At 41.5% G+C, this 25,834-nt stretch overlaps 1 protein-coding gene across 2 annotated transcripts in view; it reads right to left on the bottom strand.

Moving 5' to 3' along the window:
* Positions 1 to 22,353, bottom strand: part of LOC125761192 (tyrosine-protein kinase hopscotch) — a 30,962-nt gene extending 8,609 nt beyond the window's left edge. The window contains exons 1-4 of one of the 2 annotated variants that reach the window (XM_049422101.1): positions 21,258 to 22,353; positions 3,973 to 5,124; positions 383 to 705; positions 40 to 310 (exon numbers count right to left, since the gene is read on the bottom strand). In XM_049422101.1, the coding sequence (XP_049278058.1) occupies positions 40 to 310; positions 383 to 705; positions 3,973 to 4,218 (840 nt within the window). In that variant the 5' untranslated portion in view covers positions 4,219 to 5,124; positions 21,258 to 22,353. Of the gene's footprint in view, positions 1 to 39; positions 311 to 382; positions 706 to 3,972; positions 5,125 to 5,307; positions 5,942 to 21,257 lie in introns of those variants that run through there. The other variant, XM_049422102.1, reaches the window with a different exon arrangement.
* Positions 22,354 to 25,834: the final 3,481 nt, after the last annotated feature.

The raw sequence follows: 25,834 nt of genomic DNA, 5'->3' as shown, positions 1-25,834 counted from the left end.
GAAGGCTGCTGCAGAGTAGAAACGAAGCGTCTACGTTACCTTGCTGGCATAGAACACCTTCAGTCCGGGTGTTGTCGTGGCATCTTCATGCTCCAACGTTCGCTCCAATCCACCGCCGGTGGATGCATACTTGGTGGTGTCGCGAGTAGATAGCGTCGTCCCGTACGGTTGAAACCGTAACTTTACCGGACACTTGCCAGTACGCGAACTGAACTCTCCCCTTGGATACTGAATTTCGGCGGCATACTCCTCATACAGATAGCCGGGCGCAATGTTGTCGATATCGTTGATATAGACATTCTTCACGTAACTAAATAATGATCAAGGTGAAATGATATTAAATAACGCGTCGTTACGATACACCAAACGGTTTGTCACTTACTTCACGTCATGATCTCTGTTCTGGATAAGGTTGAGTGACTGAAATATTCGCTTTTGGGCAACATTGACGAAACACACCGAATGCTCCCGGCTAATCTTTCGCGGTATGTACTTCTCGAAGTCGCGCTTCAGCTCGTTCAACCCGATCTTGTCCTCGATCATCTTCCGGTACATATCGTTTACGACATAGCCGAGTATTTTGTTTTTGTACTTTCGGTAGTCGATCTCTGGGATGCGATTGTGTAGCAGATCGTACCGTAGCTGGCTGTAGTAGTAGTTGAACAGCTCTTGATCGAGTGCTTTTAGGCAGGACAGATCGGGAACCTAGCCAGATGATAGGATTGATTGATGATAGGAATAACAATACAAATTAGTTTTATTTTATCAACAATAAAAATAATAGCTATGGAACTGTAAGTACTCTCGGTTTCTTAGTTCAAGATTTTCGACACATTTAACCCAACGAATTTACAGTATCTCGATTATTGCTAGAGTCTTATACCGACATCTTGTGCATAGTTAATATTGATTGGTAATTTTTTCTGTTTGAAAATTTTAACAGTTATCTATTGTTGCGGTGTGATGATGGATTGCACAAGAGGTCTTCATAATATCTCGATCGCAAAGTTTGGATATTAAAACCGATTGAAATTATCAGCTGATTAACGTTTATGACGTCCAATAAGATACAACTCTGTATAGTGCAGCGGTTAAAGATAAAAAAATAAAACATTATATTGCTTTGTACGGCGTGGACATAATGAATTGGAGTACAGCTTTTTTTCTGAGGGATGCATCAACCATATAACCTCAATTCCCTATAACACTGTCAACGCAACACCGTGTCTAGACATCAGGATGGTCAAGATAATAAACCCCATCCCCATCGAAGCGTTAATGTTTGCCAACAACCCAAAAGATGACGTCGGTGTTGGTGGCAACTCATATAAACGCGGAGATAAATCCAGTCTCCCTAGGGTTCGTCGATAGGCTAAGCTACACGGAAAGCAAGACGTGGGTAATAGCGTGCGGGTATAGCGAATTGTTTAAAGTTTCCTCATGTCCCTGCAGGCGCAATGTGCAAATCTGGGAATGGGTAAATATTTTGCAATATCATCAGTTTCGTTTATCTTGTCACAGCGCAAACAGAGCAGCAGTAATAACAGTGTGTTTCTGTGTCGGAGACGGTTCTTTGGCGCGTTTTACAACCAAAGATGACTTTCCGAGAAAATGGCGAACATACAAATTCTACCAAATCATGCCTTACCGGAATAGCGGCAGCATATATACACAGAAGGTAGCGAGACGATTCGGGTTAGGAAATGGAATGTGTAAACATTCGAATGGACTATGACATTGAGTCATATTCTATGTATAAGACACGGAGAAATATGTGATAATCGCTATATAAATTCTACTCGTGCAGTAACGCAGCGTTACTGCAGTGTTGGTATAGCTGTTTTTCTAAACCACTGTTGTAAAACTATAATTTGCCCAATATGAAAGCTCATTCAACAAACCCTGCATGTTCACTAGATTGGTGTCGTTTTTTGATTGTTGTACAGGATCTAAGCCTACTTCAACTTATAGAAATGTGAATCGATACGATCAAATGCTCAAAACGATGGTTTACGGTAGGACGCTGCTAAATATTCCGTAGTAGGCTGGCTCAACAAATGTTACAAGTGGTACGGTTTCCAGAGTGTGTTGACCAAGTGAAAGTATTCAAGAAAGCAAAAGGAACCGCATTTTTCCACCAGAATATTATTTGTAAGCAATTGCACGAAGATTTGACATTTTTGAATTACTGAGCGAAATTGCAGAATGGTAGTGGCGCCGGTATCTACACCACAGGACTAGGGTTCCAATCCTATCCGGGCCAAAGCCCCGTACGCAGGACCGACAGTCTCGCTACGGGTAAATGAAGTCAAGGAAAGGCAGCAATGACAGGCCAAGACCTGTTGAAGTTGTAAGGAATTTTAAAAAGGAAGGAGAGTGAAATCAATACCAGGTGTTGCCTGTCCAGGACAAAAGCAGTAGCTGGTGAAGATGTTGATAATATTACTAGGATCGGGGAAGCGGGCCACCGGGCCGCAATTGACCACAGCCAATTTTGAAAAACAACGAAAACATCCATTAATATTGTGAGTTAAACTGATCTCATGCGTTGTCGGTAAGGGTAAGGAATGTTGGAATTTCCTTAGACATTTTGTTCAACAAGTTTCTATATTTTTTGGTTGTAGAAAACGGAATACATGTCTGCGCTACGAAAATATTCCTTTTCCGTGGTCGATCCTACAATGACACACCATGAAATCAGGATTGAAGAGACGTCCAGTGTGCCTCAATGGTAGTTTTCTCAGGCTTCTAACAAAATCTTCCATACTTGAATTTTACCTATTTTGGCGATTGTATTAGAATTATTGTGCGCAATTCTGACGGAGCCAAGTCCGTTGCGCAAATGGATAGTAAATTGGAAATTTTAGATGGTTGAAAAGACGCAATTCCACGATGGCCGGGTTGAAATTGGACGTGACCAACTTTCGAATCAGCAAAAAGAACGTATAACTCTCAAATCGGATCGTTTATTTTGGTTATAGCAGATGAAACACATATGATGTTCGAAGTGAATTGGCATATTCGGGTATCGTCAAAGTTTACCGCTGTATCGACACAACACTGGTCAAGTATTGAAAACGCTGCCCTTGATGCTTAATAACTAACTAAGTGCTTCGTTTGGGGAACGCGTTTGAGGTTAGAACCCAGGTAAATCCATGCCGATAACAGGTCGCAATGATATCCTTCTACATGTGACGAAAACTCAATAGAATCGGCATTACGTAGATCTCTTGCGTAACCGGGCCTATTAACTAGTGTACATAAAACGTGCCCGGTACGAACATACGCACAAGTTGCATTATGATAAATGCTAAACGCAATACAATCGATTAATTCATAGACGACAACACTCTGAGGGGATGTATGGAGAAAAAAAAAATCAGCTAATCTGTTTGTTGTTCTGCGAAAATGGCTCGCTAGACAAATAAAGAGCCGGAACGATGCATTAATTATGAATGCAACAAGGTAAGGAAAATAAATAGCTCGAACCAGGAAGCAAACTCTCACTATTCGATCGATTCCCCAGCAACGCAATCAGTTATGCATGAGCTGATGTTTAATGTATTAATGCTGTACGTAGTATTTTCCTGTCTTTCCCACTGGCGTAATAATATTCATGGAAATGAAATACACGTTTTACAATGGTGACACGGTGGGCCTGCTGTAGTTGCTGCTTGTGTTTCATGTTTGCCCCGGAGAAACCCAACGCTAACACCTCGAAAGTCATTCACTATGAAAAGCTCTATTAATTCTATTTGACACAAGATTAATTCTGCTGGTGACATTTACGCGACGCAGCTCTACCAGGGTATGGTAATGGTAGGTAAACTTCACTTTAAAGTCATGGATTTTCATTTGTACATTTAAGCATTCCAGTGCACAATAGATAGTTTACGCAATTTTCAAAATATATCTTCTTATTATTATTATAGTACCAAACATTTAAAAGCTACAATGTTTCCCACAACTTACCTTGAAGCGAAGCCGAAAATCGTACTTCTTGTCCGTCGACGGACGACTGCATCCGGCCAGAAACCATTTTTCCCCGTGGATTCGCAAACCGACGAGCGCAAAGACTACCGGCTTAATTTTCAACTGTTGGCAAACCCATCGGCAGACATACTCGCACGTATTTTCTTCCTCGCGACCGGCAACCGGAACGTTGATGAAGCAATCCGCCACATAGTTGAACACCTGGTACGATGCTTCATCGGGCATAGCGAATTTCTTTGGGGGTTCGATCGACAAATCAACGGCACGACAGAAACACAACCTTGGACAATGTTGGACTGTTTGCTGCTGAAACCTTTTCCCTCTTAACGAATAGGACACGTTTACAGTTTATGGACGCAACGCGATTAACAACAGGATAGACGTAACTACCGCTAAAACCTTCACAAACATGCCATATTGGACTTCGCCTGGCTCCTTCAAATCTATGCAGCGTAATGTTTGTGTACTCCTCTTGGAGGATATATAGCTGAACGCACTCCGTGTGCGTTGGTCGGTTGTCAACTAATCTAAAACAGTTCTAAAATGTAACCTTATCCTGCGCTTATCGCTGTTGCTGCATCGATGAGCAAAAGGCTGTTTTGCGCAGAGGTACACATTTAAATCGGAAACCTTTTTACTTTGTGTGTGACATTCGAAACAAGTACGGTACGATCAATTCACCAACGCACATTTAACGCACTTTGAACATTTCACAATATCACAGATAAAATTCCACGATGTAATCTCACAGTAAACTTGTCTACGCCCACGCATAGACGCATAAATACAGGAATGTCTACACTTTGCTCTATTCTACGTGTGTAATAATTTATCTATCATCAAAATATGGAACCCACTACGAATAAGGGATGCGCTTTCGTCTGATAATGTAGGTTATTTACGTTTTGATAAGACGCACAATGATAAGTCGCCGATCCAATTCTAGTTTGTTGCACGACCTTGTGATCCGTCTTTACTTCCGTTAATTTAAAACGTTAGACGACCACCTTGCAACAGATTAAGACGGTCTACAGCATGTTTCCTCTATAATATAAGCGGCCGTTTAAGCTGCATTTCTTCCACTGCTCACGCTGTACGATGCTTCCAGAAAGTCCGTAGAGAAGCGATGGTCTGAAACGATACAAAAGGAGAAAAAATACACATGAAACATTTCAATTAATCATATTAATTGAACCGTGGAAAACAAATAATTACATTACTGCTCAAATAACTCCAACACTCGACATCTAGTGGATGTTACGAATGCTATTATTTAATTGATCTAGCATTATACATAATGCAAAAGCACATTACCTAGAAGCTTACACCAGATACTATCAGCCGAGCTCATCCTATCCAGGATGTGTACATGCAACTGGTCAACCCAATTCCAGCCACCACGAATGGTTGGCGAAAAAGTGACCTCTTTCAACATTACTGCGCTGATAACGAGAAGATGAATTAATATGTTCGCACAATTTGGTCAGTGGGTGCGAGACACCACCACCGGTGTAATAGATTGTTGGAAGCGATAGGACAGAATGAAATACCACCGCCAACCGACTGGTGATATAATGGAGTGTTAATAAACGAAATAAGGCATGGGAGTTGGATTGAATTAATTAAATCACTAATGAAACGTGTGGTATTTTAACGTTTTTTTTTAACTGATTAAAGTGTGTTTAAAGGGTATCCCACAGGTATGATTCAATCGATAGTATCAGTGTCGAAAGCAAGTTGAACGTGCACCAACAAGCCAACAGCATGTTTGCTGTGTAGAATGAATGGATTGCAAGTTTTAAAAAAGTAAGAAGGTCCATGTTCAGAGGAAGAACTATCTAACGAGATGCATTCTTAATAAAGCAAGTCTACTAACAAAAACAACGGCAGAATTTTCTGAATTGCATCTTGTTGATAGATTGGAAAAAATGGTTTAAATATTGAACTGAAAAGAGTTACGTTTGGATAGTGTTCATGGTGTTCGCAAGGACAAGCTTATATTAGACAATTACAGCAAGTAGTAGAGAGAATGTTCTATGGCATCGAGCTAAGCATTCGGTCCGACACACCAAACACGTAAGTTCGATACCTGATCTGAACTCAAACAAAGATCTTTACCACAAAACTTCTTTGTCCAGAAATATGCTTCTTCTCTTCATCTGGGCTAATAATACTTTGCGGGGGGACTCGTCCGAGGAATGCAATTTCCTCCGGTCATTCAACAAAATAAATCTACCGAGTAATTAAGTTCAACACCCAATAAATGTTTAAAAAAACGTTTGTAACATATCCACACGACTGGACCGGGTTTCAAATCCGGACCGTTCACCCGTAGCAAGGACTGACTATCGTGCTACGTGGTAAAATAAGTCCTTGATACGGCCAGGCCGTTCTAATCCGGCAATATTATATATCGAAAATGTTGCAATAAATCAATTTTCCATTTTTATTAATTTAATTTTTTTTTTAATTTTTTTTTTGAAAACCCACAACACACCCCACGATGAAACACATCGAAGAAATAGTAATTTTACTTTTTTACGCAATCGAGACACAAGATTTATTTATTTTTTCAACTTGATTTATACTTTTTTTTTGCAAACATTTTGTTTGCTGACACAAATTATCAATCAAATTTTACGTTTAAATACAAACTTCTTTAATGTGTTGTGAATGTAATTAGAGTCGGGCTAAAAACCACCGTAATCGGAACGTCGTTATTCATCAATCATCCGGAAAGGTTCACCAATGAGCCTTTTAAACGGCAAATTTTGATCCTGTTTCCGTCTACTATGCAAATAGCCAGTTTGGCTAAAAAAAAGTTTGGTGAAAAACACAAACATCAATCAAGCTCAAACACAAACAGAACACTAGCAGAAGCATGCCAGTTGAATAAAACAGAACAAATACAAAACTATTAGCCAACGTACCAATTGTTGAATGCAAACAGCCAAATTCCGTAGAAACATTCGAAATGTTTTCACTTCAATCAAAGCAAAAAAAAAGTTTTATCAAAGAAGGACCCATATTGCGATTATTGGGAGAAACATTAATTGAAGTAAATCCAGAAAAGGTTTATTGAAAAAAAAAATGATTTAAATTTCTTTCTTTGATTTAACTCATAATAACAATAAAATATTTTATTTTATTATTTTTTTTTTTCAATTATTCCAACAGCACCCATCCGATGACGGCTATGAGCACAATTCAATTAACAACACGCTGCGAGTACGAGCGAGTGGAAAATGTCGGTCAAAAATCTTTGAATTTGTATGACGCGTTAATGACGTTCCTGCACTGCCAGTCGCACGCGCAGCGTACGCATCATCATCGTGGAAAATGTATATTTAAAGATTGAAGAAAAACAAAAAAGCACCAATAATACGTGTCCTCGCTCTACTCGCGGTACCATTTTTACCAAAAACGTGCGACCAACAAACACACATAACTTCAATGTGCTACACACATCATATACGTGTTCTCGTTTTCTCATCCCGTTTCTCAAACATCACAATTCAATCACACAGCGTAACACCGAGGGGCGGATGTATCGATTTTTCGTGACCAAAACCATCAACAACCAAGGGTGAAGGGTGTAAAAATAATACCTCCACACGCACACTCGAAAAACTGCATCCTATAACGAGCTAAGGCCGGTGATGGATGTACCAGCAGTTCGACTTAAAAACGCACACAGAACTCGGCTATACACGTTTAACCGTCTTGACCGTCTAGTTGCGCCCTACCGCACTAAGGGTTTCACCCCAGGCAGTTAGATAATTAATGCACATTAAATGCACACCCGAACACGCAAAACACTGTGAGACGGATTAATTCTTCGGTTGGAGCGAAGCAAACGATCCACGGTGCATCGTAATCCGCTCTGTTACCCTTCTAACCTCAGGTGTGTTGGGGTTCGGTGGGTGGGCCGGGGGGGGGGGGGGGGGGGGGGAGGGAGAGGGTGAGTCAGTTAACACTGCGTCACGCCATCTCGCATGACTTTTTGCCCAGCGAAGAAGCACCCAGAGCAGCAGTTGTTGAGAGAGCCGTTGACAATAGGCGGATCGTGATCTGCGTACAGTAAGAAACAAACACACACGCAAGCAAAAGTGCACTAGTGCTTCGCTGGCTCATCAACTGCATTGTACGGATGGATGCATTTTTGCTGCAGCAGTCCAAAGTTATTGCGCGCGACGGTGGAGAAGAGATTTGTTTTAATTATTTTTTCCCATGTTTTCGCTTTTCAAATATCACAACTGCTGCTTTACCTCTCATGACAAACGTTAACGGCAGACCCCCCCATATGGAAGTTTGTGTAACTGTGATCTAATGTTATGATTCTGTTTGCGTTTACAGATAAACGGATATCACACCTAACCGTGGCACAGAAACGGTGTGTGCCATTACTAAAATTGCTGTCACACCACGTTTAATACTTTCTACCCCCTTTTATTTTATGACTAAATATGCGCACCTTCTTGAGAGCTTCAACGCATTCCGGTGTCGTGTTAAATTGCAGGGTTAGTTAGTTTTTTGTTTATTATTGATGCTATAATATTTATTATGACTTCAGAAAAATTCTTATTCTTATGCAGAGGGAATATTCTAGGTGGGCGACCCGGTGGTGTGGATGGTAGCAGAGAGGCAGGTTCTACACGACTAGGCCGGTATCAAATCCCAACCCGGGGCCATCTCCTGGACTCCCTCTTCTGGGCTTAATGACCTTAGAGGTCATGCCCGTCATTTCTGCCTTATTTGACTTGTTTTTACCACGTAGCCGGATAGTCAGTCCTTGCTACGGGGGACGGTCCGGATGGGATTTGATCCCCAGTCATGTCATGTAACAATTAGCGCCGCTACCCCATACACCACCGGGGGCCTCGAATCTGTGAGGTTTAAAAAATTCAGCCATTCAGACTCATTCATTCTCGTTCAATCATTTTTCAATACAGGATGTTTGCAAAACGGTATGAAAAAAGCTTCGAAAACACTAAACAAGTTTCTGTCAAAAATCATTTTTTCAATCAATGATGGAATTCTGTAAAAAAAAATATTTTTTTATAAGAATCGTGACGCGTCTAGTAATAGGTTGAAATATCTTCTTTCAGAATATTTTGATGTTTATGTTTAATTTAAAAAAAATTACCAATCATGCATCGGAGCTCAAAAGTCCCTTTTTCTCTAAAAGTACAATTGTTCAAAATTTAACAACCCCTGTAACTATTTTATTCAAGTCCCTGTGTTCTATGAAATAGAAATGAAAATGAACCGATGAGTTTGAATTCGTTTTATTTTTTTTCTGTATAGTTTGCAGTTTTGTAAGTCAGAAGGCGGTGTTGATTCTTTTAAAAAGTGATAGCATTCATCCCCATTCACCCCGGGAAAAAAACCCACCCCCGTCGGACAAACAAGGCTAACAAACTGCTGCAATTGCAATGCAGTGTTGCTATAAAGGAGCGAAAGAATAAATTAACGATGCAAAGGCGAGTGAGAGTGGGAAAGGCAAACGAACCTATCACACACTCTGACTGACTTTGTGCATAAATTAATAAATTTTGCATTGTTTACACTTTCAAGCCCCCCCCCCCCCCCCTCCTCCCCTCCTGTTGGGTGGAGGCGCGCGAATAAAGCGGTACGTGGGGTAGACAGCGGGTAGATGATCACGGGAGCTTAGTTATCTCTTATGTTTGTGTGTTTGTATGCACCCGCAAACCGTATCGCGGTAGATCGCTTTCTTCGATAATTGCACTTGGCAGCACCTCCCCAAGCTCCTCGTCAACCGTTGCCAACACCTCGACCAGTAGAATGTACACGATACAGATAGACAGCACACGAAACAACCACCAACCACCGAAAGCATGAAAGAGAAGCGACAATGTGCCGTTTTAACATCCTCGCGAAGAAATCCGATGCATGCCAGCGACGAACGCGCGAGCACAAACACCGATTATGCACATTTTACAACACGAATGAATGTGGTGGATGCACTTGGATACAGGGTAGGGTTCGCTTTTGGACTCCAACCTCATCACACCACACGAAATGCATGCAAATGCATAGTTCTATTGTTTTTTGTTTTATTATTTGCTTGCTTCTGAGTTTTGTAAATGGAGAGCGGGCTCTTCCCACCCTTCTGTCCTTTCTCATCCACATTACCCTCCTCCTCCTCCTTGCTCCACATAGTTGCACTTGGACGGCGCGTATGTTTTGCATCTGCGTTTGAGTTTGCTGCGAGGGGGAAAAAATAAGTGAAAAACAAATATGCTAAAGGTGTGCGCATTTGCAAGTAGAGGAATTATTTCAGCGAAACAGGAGAAAGGCCATCACACCCGGGCAGAAGTCATAAGCTCCCAGGGTGGGAGGTTGGAAGCTAGGGAGAACTCATTAATTTCTCAGTATCAAAAAAAAAAAGTGAAGTGAAAACTAGGAAAGAACCCACTATGTGGCATGTCATTGGGTTTTGAGAGGGAGGAAAATGGCGTACGTTGCATTTACATTAATGCGGAATTCGAATTGGAATATTTATCCACTATTTTAATAATCATCCCAACTAAAAAGCGACTTTGCAAACATATTTGAGTGTTAATTAATACATTCACTGCTATTGAAATTTCCGATTTCCGAACGTCAATCTTTACTGATGATTATCGGAAAGCCTCGGTAAAAGTATATTTTTGTAGGCCTGAGACGGGGGGGGGGGGGGGAATTTCCGCTTTTCCCTCCCCAGTACCGTCGCTACAGTACGGACGGACACGCTGCGTTTCTGTAATTGATATTTTCCATTAGCGCTAACGTCAGTGGTGGCGCGCTGGACGGAAGCGATTTGCATTACAACATTTACACACAGCGACTGGTTGTGCGGTGCAACACAGTGGAATGTTGAAAATGGTAAATAATGCGTGCATTTGCTTACGGATATCATAGCACACGCACCACTTTTGACGAAACAAATAGTTTGCTGAACTACGGGAGCCCGCACGGTTGGGCATATGGGGCTTGTGATTCAATAGATTTGGCCAATCATATCCGCATGTTCCGAATGCTTACACACACACACAACATGCTTACTACAAAACCATATAAATTAAAGTGAAATTACATATCGACTTTTGAGCCGGGAAACCCATATGTTTTGGAAATGACCAAATCGTGGTATAGTACAGTGGTATCCGCTTCGAAGGATGAAGTATTTAAATGCTAAACACCATGATGCGTACATCCGGTAATCATTTGAAGCCAGATAGCTGATAAAAGCATATCGTACTACAAATACGCAGAAAAGGCATCAACGGTAGCTAACTTATTGAAACTGAAAATGCATAATACCGTAGAATGGGCTTAATTTCATGATCTCAATAATAGTTCAATGCCTGAATATCCTTGTTATGTTTTATATTATTGTATGGATCGATATTAATAAATCGTTTTGATTTCAATATTCTTCTCTTTCAATGTTTCCTCATACATCCGGTATGACCTCCAAATGAAACAAGCGAACACAATTACACCTTCCAAGTGTTCTCCGTCTGTCTTCACCAAATGATGGAGAAATTAATTTAGACAATTAAACGACCAAAGGTTACTTTCATCTGCTATAAATCTACTGCTGGCGACCGGTGATACCATCGCTAGGAAATTATTTAGCTCAGTAAACCGCGGACGCTCATACTAAATCATTCTTGGTATACCTTGATGGGATTCGGTAGAAATTTTCAACAATTACTGATATCCCAAGCTACTCAGTAAATTTTGTACACTGATACTTCCAGGTATAACTCGGCGGGATTCTATAAAAAAAACATTTCAACTAGTAACTTGTTAAGCCAAGTTTACACCAACTGTTACCAACACCGACCTAAGATTTAAACTTTGCTGACTTATCGTAAACCCCATTGTAGAAGTGGAAAATGGAATGATTGTGATGTAGGTATAAATTATTCTGCATAAGGATCTAAATTTAGCAATGGATTAGTAATATAGTAGGATTTGGACAGATGCATCAGACGATCCTACTCGTGAAGTTCTTTTAGGTCGTCTTCAAGGATGATGAAATGAAAGTACTTGGGAGTCGGTTGTCAACACGCTAGAACTCTGGAAGTGAAATTTCGACTTGATACTGCTTTTGAACTGGGGTAATTCAAGTCACAAATTTATAGACAAACCAACCGACCTCCCAATTATAATGCGACCTTTGCTATGCCTAATCTTAAGGCGTTTGAACTATTTCTTAAGGTTCACGACTTCAATGTTCAATGTAGTTCAATGTTGTCCTACATTAAGCTTTAGAATCTATGAAACTTATAATCAGCGTATTTGTTTACATTTGATGTATGGAGATTGCTTTTCGCAACTAACTAGTTGATGTGTGAATTGAAGATTGGACTATATTTATTTTAAAGTTGTATAACTTGTGTAAAAAATTAAAGGCAAAATTTGAAACAAACTATTTCGCAAAGTACTTTGTTAAAACAACGTATTTTGTAAAATATTTTACAAATTTAACTCCTATTGACCTGGAAATTCTTCAGCAAACTTTATCGAGGAAACAATCAAATTTCTGTCTAATTCAAAATTCAAGATTCAAGAATCTTATGCTACCGAATATAGAAATATCATTTTAGAACTCAAACTTTACACAACTTTTTTTATATTTTTTGAACAAAATATTTTCTCAGTTTTTCAAGTGACGAAAAAAAACAACTCTCAATCTAGATTGTAGCATAAACTTTAGCCCGTTTTGCGCATCGAACGAAACATACGAGCATGATTGATCATTCCCTTACCGCCAAACAGCATTTAAACTTTAATCTTATCAATTTTTTTAGTTAAAAAAAAAAACAAAACAAAGCCGCGTTCCAGTTTTGATATTTCAACAAATCCCTACGCTGATCACGTTACATTATGCGAACCGTGAACAAAGCAGAATGAAACAATCAGAAACGAACTTACAGCTTGAAATGCTAAAGGTCTTCCTTTTTCTCCCTGTCGGAAATGGGATGGTGGGGGAAACATGTTTCTTTAATTCGAAATTTAGTGAAATATATTCGCCTCAAGTTTTGGGAGACAGGCGAAACAAAAAAAACTTCGAATTACGAATATAGCTCGATCGAGGAAGCATATCTCCGCAACAGGCACATGGGACCCTGGTGGGACGATCGCTTTGATGTGATGAAGAATTGGATTGGAACAGTACATCTACCCCGTTGGGAAATGGGGTATAGGTTAGATTTTGTTTGCCCAGCAAATGACGCGGGAAAATATTAAAATGTAGCAAAAATAGCTTTCATGTTAAACCTTTGAATGTTTGAAACTCCTAGGAAAGAGCGAAGCCGAAAGAATACGTCCAAAAGGAAAGATATTGGAGGATCGTTTCGCTCTTATCCTTCGGATGCCCGGTTTCAAAGACCCTTTTAGGATCTGGTGTCACTTTAAAAAGTGGAGAGTGAAGCAAATGTGAGATCGTCAGAAAGACAACATCTTGCGTTTTGTTGCCGTGCCTCCTCCGTAGGTCCAGGGGTGGTTGGGTGGACGATACCTCGATTAATCAAGCGTAGATTCGCTCAAGCGAAGGAGCATAACGAAAGAAAGAACGACGAGCATAAAACCGCCTGTCGGTAACGTTGAGAAGCTGCCGGGATAGAAAGATCAAGCCACAAAACTAGTGGATCGAGCGCCCAAGAAAAGGATGGACAGCAGAGCCAGAGAGTAGTGTGGAAGAAAACGAAACCAGACACATAAATATCAACAACCGTGAAGCCAAAGTCGCAGGTTCCGTGACAGGGTTTCCACAGACAGTGGGGACTGTTGTCCCATGGGCAGAAACAGGGTGGCGTGGGGGAGGGTGCATGAGCAATTAAATGTGTGTGGTGTGGCGTTTTTTTCCTATCTTTCTCTTCTTCACATGACCATTCCAACCAATCACATATACAAAAAACGCACACACACACACAAAGGAAAAGAGTAGCAGCATAAGAAGGAAATCAGAAGGCAGCATAAAAACTGAAGACTTCCACACCCAAACGACAGGGTGCGGCACGAGTGGCGGCGCGTGTGGCGAGGTGTGTGCGCTGTATTTAAGCAGCGATTATCAAGTCAGTCGCGTTGCGTCGTTTCTTCCAAGGTTTATGCTTCTTGTGGGTTTTCTCGGCCGTTGCTCCATAGCACACGTGTACCCCCGGACTACTGCAGCGGTCGCGCTTCCCCCCGCATTTGCTGGAGATATAGGTTGGGAGCGAATGGGAATCGGTTTGAAGTCGGTTGTGTGAGCATGAGCATATGCACGACTGGAACCGGGACAAGACCAACCACATAAACACGACAGCACCAGAGCTATCGCATTGCCGAGAATGGTGCCCCAGCCGTATATTGGAAGATCGTGGCCGTCCGGCCAGAAAAGGAATCCGTCAAGGCAAAAATACCTGATGGAGCTGGTATACACAGCGGACCAAACCGGGGCCGCATTTGAAACGTTGTAACGGAACTTCAGGCTTTGGGGCTGCTTTAAACGAATGACATCTGGACGTTTGAGATGGGTTGGAAACGTTGAGTTCCAGACGTCTAAGCACAGAACACACGCACCAAATCCAATGTTTTGAAAGCATTCGAAAAGGTACGAAATAAAAAAAAAGAAAGGAAGATTAACAAACTTCACCAAACAAGCGTGAAAACGGCGGCAAACAGGATGGGGAAATATTCTCCTATCTCATAATTGCACCACATACAGCTTAAGGTTCCACCAGGTCTGTAGAAAAGGGTGTCACTTACGCGTGTGATATCACGCAAAAAAATTGATTTGAACCACTCTTTCCGTTCGTTTCCTCTGCTGATAACGGAAGGCCGTAAAGTACGGTAGGACCCAACATCAAGAACGTACATAGTAGGACGCGTACGATTTTGTTATTGCTTTAATTTTCGGTTCAAATATTTTGGATTGATAATCGGTGGCAAAAGGTAAACAAACATGCACTCGACCCCATCCATCATTAGTCAGCCGATGCGGTCTTGGTTTCCGGGTTTGTATTGAAGTTGGCGCATGGAGTGTAGCAGACCACCGGCAGACGGTTGGCTAATCAACTTTGAATGTTATCACACACTGTATTTTGCCACTTCTTAAACGTTACCATGGAATGGTTGGAGACAACAAGGCTAAAGAAACCCCTACGGATGCCGCCAGCAACATTAGAAATAGATATTGAATCCGTTAATCACCAAAACCAGTTACTTCGCCATTGACTTATCTTGCCCAAAGCCTTGATCTTGGACTTTTTTAACTTTTTCTTTTTGCTTTGCTAGTAGACAAACTGGTGTGCTAAGGCTATAGCAATTTACTCTTTACAGGGCATGGGTTTCTCCGGAGCTACTTCGTCGAAAAAGGCATCCTCGACGGCTCGCCAAACTGCCCGGTGTGTGAACACCAAGTGGAAGATGTCGACCACGTAATGTTCCACTGTCCACGGTTTGCTCGAACCCAACACGAGATGCAGCAGCAGAGCCACACCCGCTTGACGATAGAAAATCTTGCAGCGGAAATGTGTGCCAACAGCAACACATGGGAAGCAGTCCGGACCGCCGCAAGGACCATCTTCAGAAACCTCCAAGTGAGATGGAATGAGGAAAGTCCACCTACGGCCAGACGGAGACGACAACAACGACGGCGGAACACGGAACAAACGGGACCGCACCAAAGGATGACGACAACGGAAGCAGCAGCAGCAGCAACGAGTAACCAGAGCAGCAGCAGGAGCTAGACCCCACCGGAAGTAGCGGCTACGGACGGGCGGAATCAAGCAGCAGCAGCGGAAGGAAGGCACGAAGCAGCAGCAGCAGCTGAGACAACTAGGACGGATGACGCAGTGGCAGCATTGGAAAGCAGCAGCGCGTCAACAGGATGGGTGCAACGCACAAACGTTCCTGCATGGAGTACTACGCACATCAAGCGCATCGGCAGGGTTCGGATCAGGTCGAGGAGTGGTTTAGTTAGGGTCCCATCGGCTGCCGGGTCCGCTTCACGGGCCCAGCGTCACGATGAATCCCACATAACCCATCTCGGAGGGATTGGTTTGTAGCCGCAAGCCGCCCTTCGAGGTGGGTACCTTTTGAAGGTTCCCTCCCCGTTAACAAAAAAAAAAAAAAAAAAAAGGCTATAGCAATTTTGATTCTGCACACATGGTATTATTTGTTATAACTCTACTAGTTGTAATGTTTTGGACTTTTAGACTACTAATTGTTGTTATTAGAGCACCAACTCCAACTACGGTTGAAGAAAAATTGTTATCCGATAATCAAACATTTCCGGAATTTTATTTATAATATTAGGTGACATCCTAATATCTGACATATAATGACATCCTTTATCTTTTATTGCAGATAACCAGCTCTCGCCCAAGAATAAATACCAGAATAATACCGTTTTGGGATAAATATGATTAAAAAAAATCGTTTATACAGCACAAAAAATAATGTATAAACCTTTTACCGGAGTCTCAATGTTTGCTTCTTATAATATGCTGACCAGAAGTTATTATATTTGTTGCAAAACAAAAAAAAACAATGTCCATCATCAATCATGGACATAATTCATTAACGGTGCCCATTGTTGATCATTAATTAAAACTCTAAGTCTGTTGTTCAATCATTGGCATATCCCACGGCCACTGCGCGATCAAATTATTCTTCATCCTAGCTCATCAACATTCCGATCGCCTAAACTGCCTCCAGTATCTTGTACAAATACACAATTGGAACCGCCAAACATGAAAATCAATTAGCCGGAGTCGTGCACACGGACACCGCCGTTGGAAACATGTCCACTGCAAAGTTGTCATTTAGCATTTAGGGCTGTTGGTCGTTGGTTGTGCCTTCCCGAAAACCAAACCTAAAGAGATAGCGGAGTTCGAAGTTGTGCAAGGGGAGTAAAAACGAAAAACAATAACTCTCGCACATGGACACGTAATGAAGTACCGTCTGGTGAATTAATTCAAGACCGGCGACATCGCACAATAATATATCCTGACCGACAGCCGTGGACTGCAACAAACCCCCCCAACCCCAAATGGTGGTGCGCCGTTCATCAAACATACATAAACATCACATTCATCCCGTAATCGGGTATGCCTCCAGTGTCTGCCCGTTCCCTCAATGAAGCAATGTCCAAAACCAAACTGCCAAATTAAAATCCCTTCATGCCAAAAAATATTCTACCATCCGAAATGTGGATTCCTTCATAAGCGACAAGCGCCACAACACACCTTCCGCGAATAAAAAAATGCCGCTACATCTCTTTCGCTCTCTCTGTTTTATTGTTTTTTTATGTACGCGTTTGATCGGCATAATGGGTAATGGATGTATTACGGTTCCGCTGGGACGTTGGGAAAAGGGACAAAACACCACACGGACAGATGCGGCTGTTCATAAATTCATCACAACACACCAGTGCGTGCGTTTATGCGCGAAGGAACGCAGCATATGGGTATGAATGCCCAATGAGCCCCAACTCCGCAAGGAGGCGACTACACAGAGACCAACATAACCAATTCGTTTAAGTAGCGACACTGCGAGCAAGAAAACGGAGCCGTGTTCTTCAAGATTCACGGTGAACCAACACCACAAAACCATCGACCGAAAGTTGTATATCTTGAGGAGTTCTGTCTTTAAAGGTTGGTTTTTTTCTTCTTTCTTTGCTACAACTTCTCCGTGGACGTGCGTCCAATATTCTCCAAACCTGCCCTGGTTCCTTTAACGTCCCAACCAGCCTCTCAAAAAAAAAAACAAGAACGACCCAGAATGGCAGATTTTACTTCATCAACGGTATAAGAAACACAAACAAGCATCTTTTCCATCCTTGTAGATCCACCATATAAAAAATCATCTCGCCCCATCCATTCGCGTTAGCTACTCTGTTCGATATTGCCTGGTGTGTGCCTGGTGGAGCAAAAACTTCGCCTCCTATAAATATGCGCTGGAGTTCACAGACAAGACGATCGTCGGATGAACAACTTCTTTTGAAAGCTTCTGATCCAGGCTCAAAGTTTTTTACGCCTCTATACAATTCTTATAGAATCCCCAAACACGAATGGTTGGGGCTCCCGTTATCGTTAGGGTGCGTTTTGGGTTTTATTGTGGCGTCGTCGACCATTTACCCAAAAACGTGCCTAATGCTTTTCCAGCAAGACAAACACATGCACACCTGTTACTGCTTTTAGGGGGCCCCTTATGCTACCTTTTTTTCTTTTCACCCGCTGTAACCGCTACGTTGCGTGAGATTGTCAGCTAAAATTGGCATCCGATGCGATGAAGCTTAGAGCACGGTCCTGCTACTACTGCTATAATACACTGGGAAACACTAATTCACTTGAAGCGATTTCATGCTGATCTCGAAAGCTTTTTTGAGGAAACAAAACAACAACAAAAAATCCAGATGTGTATCTCTCCACTTTAGGATGTAAAAATAGCGTCTAAATTCAGTACTAGAGATTAACATCGGGCACATCGGTTCAAGCGAAAATCGAAAACGATGTCACCAAAGGGCAATCACGTTTCAAACAAATGCTTTCAAATAGAACAAACATTGATGCAGGGGGGAAAACACGCAGCTAACATTTGAAGCTTTTCATGGATATCTGTTTTAACGTCGAATATTGGGTGACAAACAAATCAAAATTAATAACTAAATTTAACCGTGACAAATACTCAAACAGGACCGCGTAGAAACAAGGTAAATAGAACAGGGATAGTATAGACCAGACATGAGCAACCGTGAGCCGTATGCGGAGAATTGATAGCAAAGATCTCTAGCAGGCCACTTCATTAATATGATCTTTCCTGCATTTGCACTGGAACTCAAGATCCTTTGGAAAGACTCTGCTACACATGACAGATCTCAAGAACATGATTGGAAATATTGGAGTTCTTACGAGATAAGACTCAATCTTTCTAGAACCACCCTTGTAGAAATGAGGAGTTCAGTGTATTTCCGTGCAATGGCGGAGACTTTTAATAGGACAGGATTTTGAAAACATTTCCCCAATCTTCGCACATCCTTGCAGGTTAGTCACAGCCATTCTGATTAGTTTGGTATACGCACGACCGTGGTTAAAACTACATTCTTATGGAACTTTAATGTCCACGGTGTGATTGAATATGTAATAATGAAGATATGAAGTTGGAACTCAATTTCTTGAACTAAATCATACTGAACACCGCGCCTAAAGCAAACATCGGACAGGAATGTTGAACAGTTTCAATTAATCGCTGCTCCACCGCATTCATATCTCATCCGTATCTCTGCCACAAAATTACTGCCAAGCGTACCTGTACCTGCAATGTTATTTTACGCCAATAAAATTCCCACTGTGCGCGCTTGGCAAACCAACTATTTTCCCCACTAATGAAATTCATTACCCCAATTACCGCTAATGACAATAATCGAGAGAAAACATCTTGCATGTAAGCAATTGATTTCTATTAATCCTTCGCAATCGGATTACAAAAAGGTCCCGGCAAATATGCTCGGAGAGCACGGTTCCTGGGAAATGTTGCATTTTCTCAGCCACCCTCTCCAGAAAGCAAAACGCATTTGCATTCCGAGCCTGTTGCCTATATCGTGAAACGCCGGCCTTACCTTGAAACTGCGTATCGGTTGGCGATTTTTGGAACTCGGTGTCACACAAAAAGGGATGCAGGCTACTAAATTCATTTCCCAGGATGTGTTCCTTATATTGTACCGAGTGTAAACGATACAAACCCGGGTTGAAGGTATATTAATGTGTGTGTGTGTGTTCGCAAAATAAGCTTTCTCCCATGTTAGTTTTTCCTGTTAAGTGAGATTTTCAGAGAGAGAGAGAGAGAGAGAGAGAGAGAGCGCGCACGAAAGAAAGATGAAATGGGGCAACCTGTCTTTCGAGCGACCGATACTACGAAAAGTGAAGTCCACGCCGGATCCTTGGAATCGCACGTCATCATGTGGCGTGGCACGTTGCGTGGAATCAAAACAAGACTTATCGCCTGTCGCTTATTGTTTATCGCAGCCTCTTCTACTTCTACGAACAGATGTTTTTTTTTTGTATTGTAAAATGCCCCATCATAACTTCTGAGCGTGGGTGTGTTGGCGTGTGTATACTTTCGAAGTCGTTTACTGTTTTGCAAAAAAAAAATGACAGTGCGGGGTGCAATTATTTCTGCAAAAACAAAACGATATCATTGTTTGCTGTTTAGCATCCACTTCCGTCTAATTGAGCGATTACTTCGATGTGCAAAACGAACACTGCGATCGATTCTTGATGGAACGACAGGACATTCAAACTTGCCGAATGCGAAACATTCTCTCCATGTTTTTTCTAGTCTCTTTCTCTCTCTCTCTCATTTTTTGCACCAACCTGATGCTTCAAGGCGATTTTTATGCTTCAACGTTGAGGGTAGCCGTTGCTCCGATTTCGGTTTTTTTTTTTCAATTGCTTTTAGATATTTCTTTTGATCGAAGATTGCCCTGGAATGTAATGCAATGAATCTCCTTCTCTTTGGAAGAAACATGGCTTACTGTGTTGCGACACACAATTTAAGGATATGATCCACTAACACCTGGCCGGACGATAGCTCCACCTTTCGGAGAAAGGTTTTTTTTTTGTCTATTTGTAGCCCCACATTTTATGCTCGCGCTCCATTCCCTACCCCTCAATGTGTTGTTTTCCAGCTCTCTTTCTTTCACCAGTTCGAGCTGCTCTCACAGCAGCAAAACTGCAAAAAAAAAGGTAGGAGGTTGATAGGAGGGTAACGTTCTACGGCGACGGCGCACCCGGAAAATCATACAAAACTGAATGTGACCCAACAACGACGACGTCAATTTTCAGGTCCTTCAGCCAGGACCTCGGAACGGGTGAAAAATATGGTCCCTTTGCTCTTCATTCATTTAGTGTTGTACTTGGAACTTACTACCCTTCCCCCCAGGGGACTGAAGTTGACCGGGTGTGGATAGAAAAGGTAATTGGGGGGTGGGGAGGAGTTCACCAATACACACACACACCGTTTGCGCACGCGATATCGAGTAGGGAAAAGAAACCCCATATTCCCGGAACCCGAAATGTTTACGTGCAGTTCAAGGAAACTGTCCAACCTTTTCCACCCTACGGTGGGATTCAGGGCGGCGCGTGTGCCCTACTGCTTCTTATAGCTAGCACAATTTACAGAGAGCAATACACACACAGGGACAAATTATTAACTTTGCTGAAATGCACTTTTTGAAGGTAGAAACTCCGTGGAAAATCACTCACCTGCGTTTTAATAATGGTAGCTAATGTGGTCTACGTGACGATGTTTAGCTGTTGTCATAGCTCACTACGATCTAAAACCAACGCAACCAATCTTTTCGCATGCTCCTTCTGCCTTAATTAACGCCACGGCATTCTATTTCACTATTGCGAGATTGTAGCCTCGCCACAGAAAACACAGAGACACAACAGGGATTTGCTTTTCATGAAAACAATTTGCCCATCGAATTCACATAGGCACACAGCATACACTCACAAATGCACAACAGGACCGTACCAAAACACGAACACACGACATCCGCCAACAGGGGGCACAGGGTTGGAAGAACTGGGGCGGTGTGCGTGTTTCTATGCTTTATGCTTTATGCTTGATTCTTACTGCACCCGCGCACCACCTCCGCGTTGTTCTGCACGCGCATGAATGTGTCTGTACATTCGTACGTGCTCGAAGGCTCTTCTCGATTTACTACTGCTTCCGGATCCAGGAAGAAGCCCCAGCGTGCCCAGCCAGCACTTCGTTTATTCCCTACTGTGCCGTTTCCTGCCTTTCCACCCACTATTGTTGTCAACCTTTGAAAACGATTTCGACCTGCCTGCCTTGCTGACTGCGTTTGTGCAGCGTAGGTGCAAAAAGGATTCCGTAACACACCACCATAGCACACGCTCTCACACACGTACACACGCACACATCGGAAGCATTCCGCACTGTTCAAGGCAATCGGTATGCTCTTGGTTGCATTTACAACAAAAAAAAACAAAAAGCAAAAAAGGACGTACGCGCACACACACACACAGTTACACGGAGCGAAACACTTGTACGCTACAATTCTAAGACGCACATACACAATAACAAAACCGGAATTCTAATGTTCTTCTAGCTGCACCACAGAAATGCGTTTGCAAATGTAGTTTTTCTTTAGCAGAACTACCTATCGCCGTACGGCATTCGCTTGTTGCATTGCCGCTAGCTGGTTTTTCTCACGACGCACAATGGCGAGTAAAATCTATGGAAATCTTCAAACAAGCACGAGCGAAAGAAAACACAACCGCGTCCGCTTGTGGTAATTCTGGTTGTCAGCGACGCTTGTTTTGGTTCCCGTACTGACAGCATCAGCACTCAACCCGGTACGATGTAAACGGGCGTGCCGAAGTCAAACCGAAAGTTGTCGAACACTGTCGAAGCTTTCGAACTTGGTCGATTTTCGAATGTATTCCGGTATGCCCTGTCGACAGAAAGGGCCTGATTATGAAATGCTAACAAGATGGTAAAATATTTACAGTTTTACATTAATATTCAGTTACCGAATCAATGTAAATCACTCATATCATGTACGGAAACTTCTGTTAAGTTTATTCGTTTCAAATCAGCTGACAACAAAAATGCTGCTTCATCGATGTTAAGAAATAAAAATATGAGCTTTGAAAAAGCTTACTGAAAGCTGCTTTCAAACAACGATGGGTGTCATCTACAGGAATCCTGAGGATATCCTGAGCTTTTAAACATTTTCATCGAGGTGCAAAATGTTATTCTCCATTGGTTTACAAATTATTGTTTGTGTTTCTTAAGCAATATTTATCATTTATATGACAAATAAATTAACTTAATTTGAATCAATCATTCCAAACTTGGTCTTGTATATGGTTCAACCAAACGAAATCGGTATTATGAAATCTTGTTTGAGTTCGTCATGGTTTTTTCCCCGTTCCGTTGGTAAAGCCGTTATTTTAAAGCAAGACCGTTGCACAAACAAAAAGATTGGTAAATGCACATCTATTTATAATATCAAATTTTGTATTGATATTGATTGAAAAACGGATTTGGATTAAACAATACGAAGCAGAATAAACTTGAGTCAATTTTTACGCTCTCTGATTTGTCCAACACTTCACCAAACACATGCCATCAGGATTTGCCAAATGGAAGCTTTTTTTTGTCTAACATTAGGGTGTAGAAAAAAGTACGCTAAATAGAGCAGTGTAGGAAAGAACAAACATTCAAATTTCCACTATAAATAATATGCTACAAATAGTTTAAAAAATGTGTAAATTAAGAGTAGAGTTTCTCGTACAGTCCGTTTCCTATGCATCGCCTTGGCATTCTTCACTGGTTATACGGTGGCATTTAAATGTTGCATTGTGCATATCAATTTTTAAATGAAAGAATTTTAAAAATGAGCTCCACTCTTTTGTTATGTCCGACCGCAGCGCGTCCAAGAGCGCAAAACAAAAAACTTTATGATGCGTTCAATATTTTATGAACAAAATGAACCTACCAACGGAGATTCAGCGATATGGGAAGGGAAAAAATGTAAGACCAAAAAAAAAATACGAGAAAAAACACGAAAAACACAACTCGCCTACAGGGATGAGCTTTTGTTTCTAACATTTTACGACCCATAAGTATCTGGCGTTTTACGACTTTAAGCATAATGAAGGAATGTGTTGGGAGATGTTTTTTTGTTTTTTTGCTGTGTGCAACCCACCAATTGCATTCGGCCACTGTGAGAACCACATATGAGGGGTTTTATTTTTTTATTTAACCTCAAGTCCACCCTACGTCGTATACGAACGGTGAGTCCGTTCCGTTCGTCTATAGGAGACTTTCCAGCACCCTTTACCGTGGGGAAGGGTCATATGTATATACACATTGTAGCCAATGTAGCATTGAAAATTCAAGCAAACCACTCCAACGGCACTCATCACGGAGACAAGTGCAGCGAGCGTTCGTCGGGAATAATCGTACCAACTGGTGGTTGGTTTCCCTTCAAATGGGAAGGACGTTTGGAAGGACAATATTCTTCATCATATTTTATGACCACTTCAGTGTCATAAAGCACGCTTGCATAGCTTGTCGCCATTCCCGTCGTCAGTTCGTATGTGTGTGTGTGTGGTGGCAGAGAGCTAACATTTTAAGATTGATGGTTGAATCCACGCGACCAACGCTATGGGGAAACATAAATGGAAATTTGATAGAGTTTCGGTATTTTCGGGCATGTTTGCGCTTTGTGCCGATGCAATACTTGAGCGAATGTTTACGAGCGTCTGTTACGGGTGGATTAAAATGTATTTCCTGTAAAGCAAAAATTTGGGAACGGGTAGAACATTTGATCAAATCTATAATATTAATAAAAATAAATAAGTGTAACCGATCATCACTAAAGTACGTTAGAGGTGGAGATTGTAAAAAAAATCATAGAACCTTAGAAATATACTACCGTAAGTAATAAAAATAGCTTAAGATGTTTTTATCTTATTCTATATATTGCAAAAATTAGAAACCAATCTTAAAAACCCGAACTAACATTAATTCACTAACTAGCTAATCCCCCTGAAAGTATGCAATATGGAACTCAATAGACAGTTATTTAAAAATACGTGCAGAATCAAGTTTTTATTGTGGGAAAAACATAATTATAATATTCTTTACCATAAAAGAATCCTGTTTTCATCATTATGGAAAGACTGTTCTAAACAAAATAAATTAAAAAAAAAAAAACAAAAACTCTTGTTTTTCAATAATCGATACATGTGTGTTTATGGCAAACGAATTCTGCTACAAAACCACCAAAAATCCAATATATGTTCCCCTCTTGCAATGAATGCACTTAGCATACAAACGTTGTTTGAAGGTGTTTACGAGTTTCGGTGCAATCAACTTTTCGCGCGAATTGCATTACAACTTTCATTTTATTGTAGCTTGCTCCCTAGGCATTTCATAACCACCAAGCTCCTCTCAATAATCTTCTAGTAAATGTGTTTTTTTCGTTTCCCCCCCTTCAAGTGCGTACCATAAAACCACCAACCAACAGTTAGAAAAGGTTGGAAGGGAAAAGTACCTGAAACCATGTATGTGAAACATTTCCTACCCTAAAAAAGGTTTTTTTTCTTTCTCTCCTTGTGTTATTTAAAGAATTGCTTTATCTTGAGTTGCCTTAAAACGGTTATCTCTCAGGTAGATCCTTTCGTATTGCCAAAACGAAAAGGGAGGTCGGGAAACTAATGGCCAATCCAGTTGTTTTCCAGTGGTGGAAGAAATTGGTGACGGGATGAAATCACGGTTAGGCTCAAATCTCAAGAACAACGGTAGCATAAGGTGAGTCAAAAGAGGGAAAAAAAGCCAACATCTAAAAATCCACCACCAATCGCCGCATTTGGTGAAGGGTTCCAAATCTTCCTGGTGTACTGGAATAGTAAAGAAAAAAAAATCCTCCCACTTTTTCCGTTCCAGTAACAACGGTAAGAAAGTTTAGTTTTATTTCCTTTCCCCCTTGTTTTTTTTCCAAGTGCGAATGGCCACAATTTTCCCAACTCACTTCTCGACACCTCAAACGAAAACGGTTACGATTGCAGCAAAATTGGTTCCATGGCCGGAAGTGGCTCAAAGTAAAATAGATGGTGTGAACTTGAAGCGGTTCTGTGTTTTTCCTTCTTCTTCCCTGGCTGGTTACCATCGGTTTTTCTTCGTTTTATTTTAAGGGTTTGGTTGATAGATAGGAAGGAAGGTAGGTGGTAAGCTCGTTATGGGTTCCTTGCTTTCTTGGTTAAGTTCCCGTACAGCAGAACCCCCGGCTTCCGGGAGC

The sequence above is a fragment of the Anopheles funestus genome, chromosome 2RL (genome assembly GCF_943734845.2).
Source record: "Anopheles funestus chromosome 2RL, idAnoFuneDA-416_04, whole genome shotgun sequence".
Classification (NCBI taxonomy): domain Eukaryota; kingdom Metazoa; phylum Arthropoda; class Insecta; order Diptera; family Culicidae; genus Anopheles; species Anopheles funestus.
The sequence above is the reverse complement of the archived record's forward strand: the minus strand, read 5'-3'. Positions and strand labels throughout refer to the sequence as shown.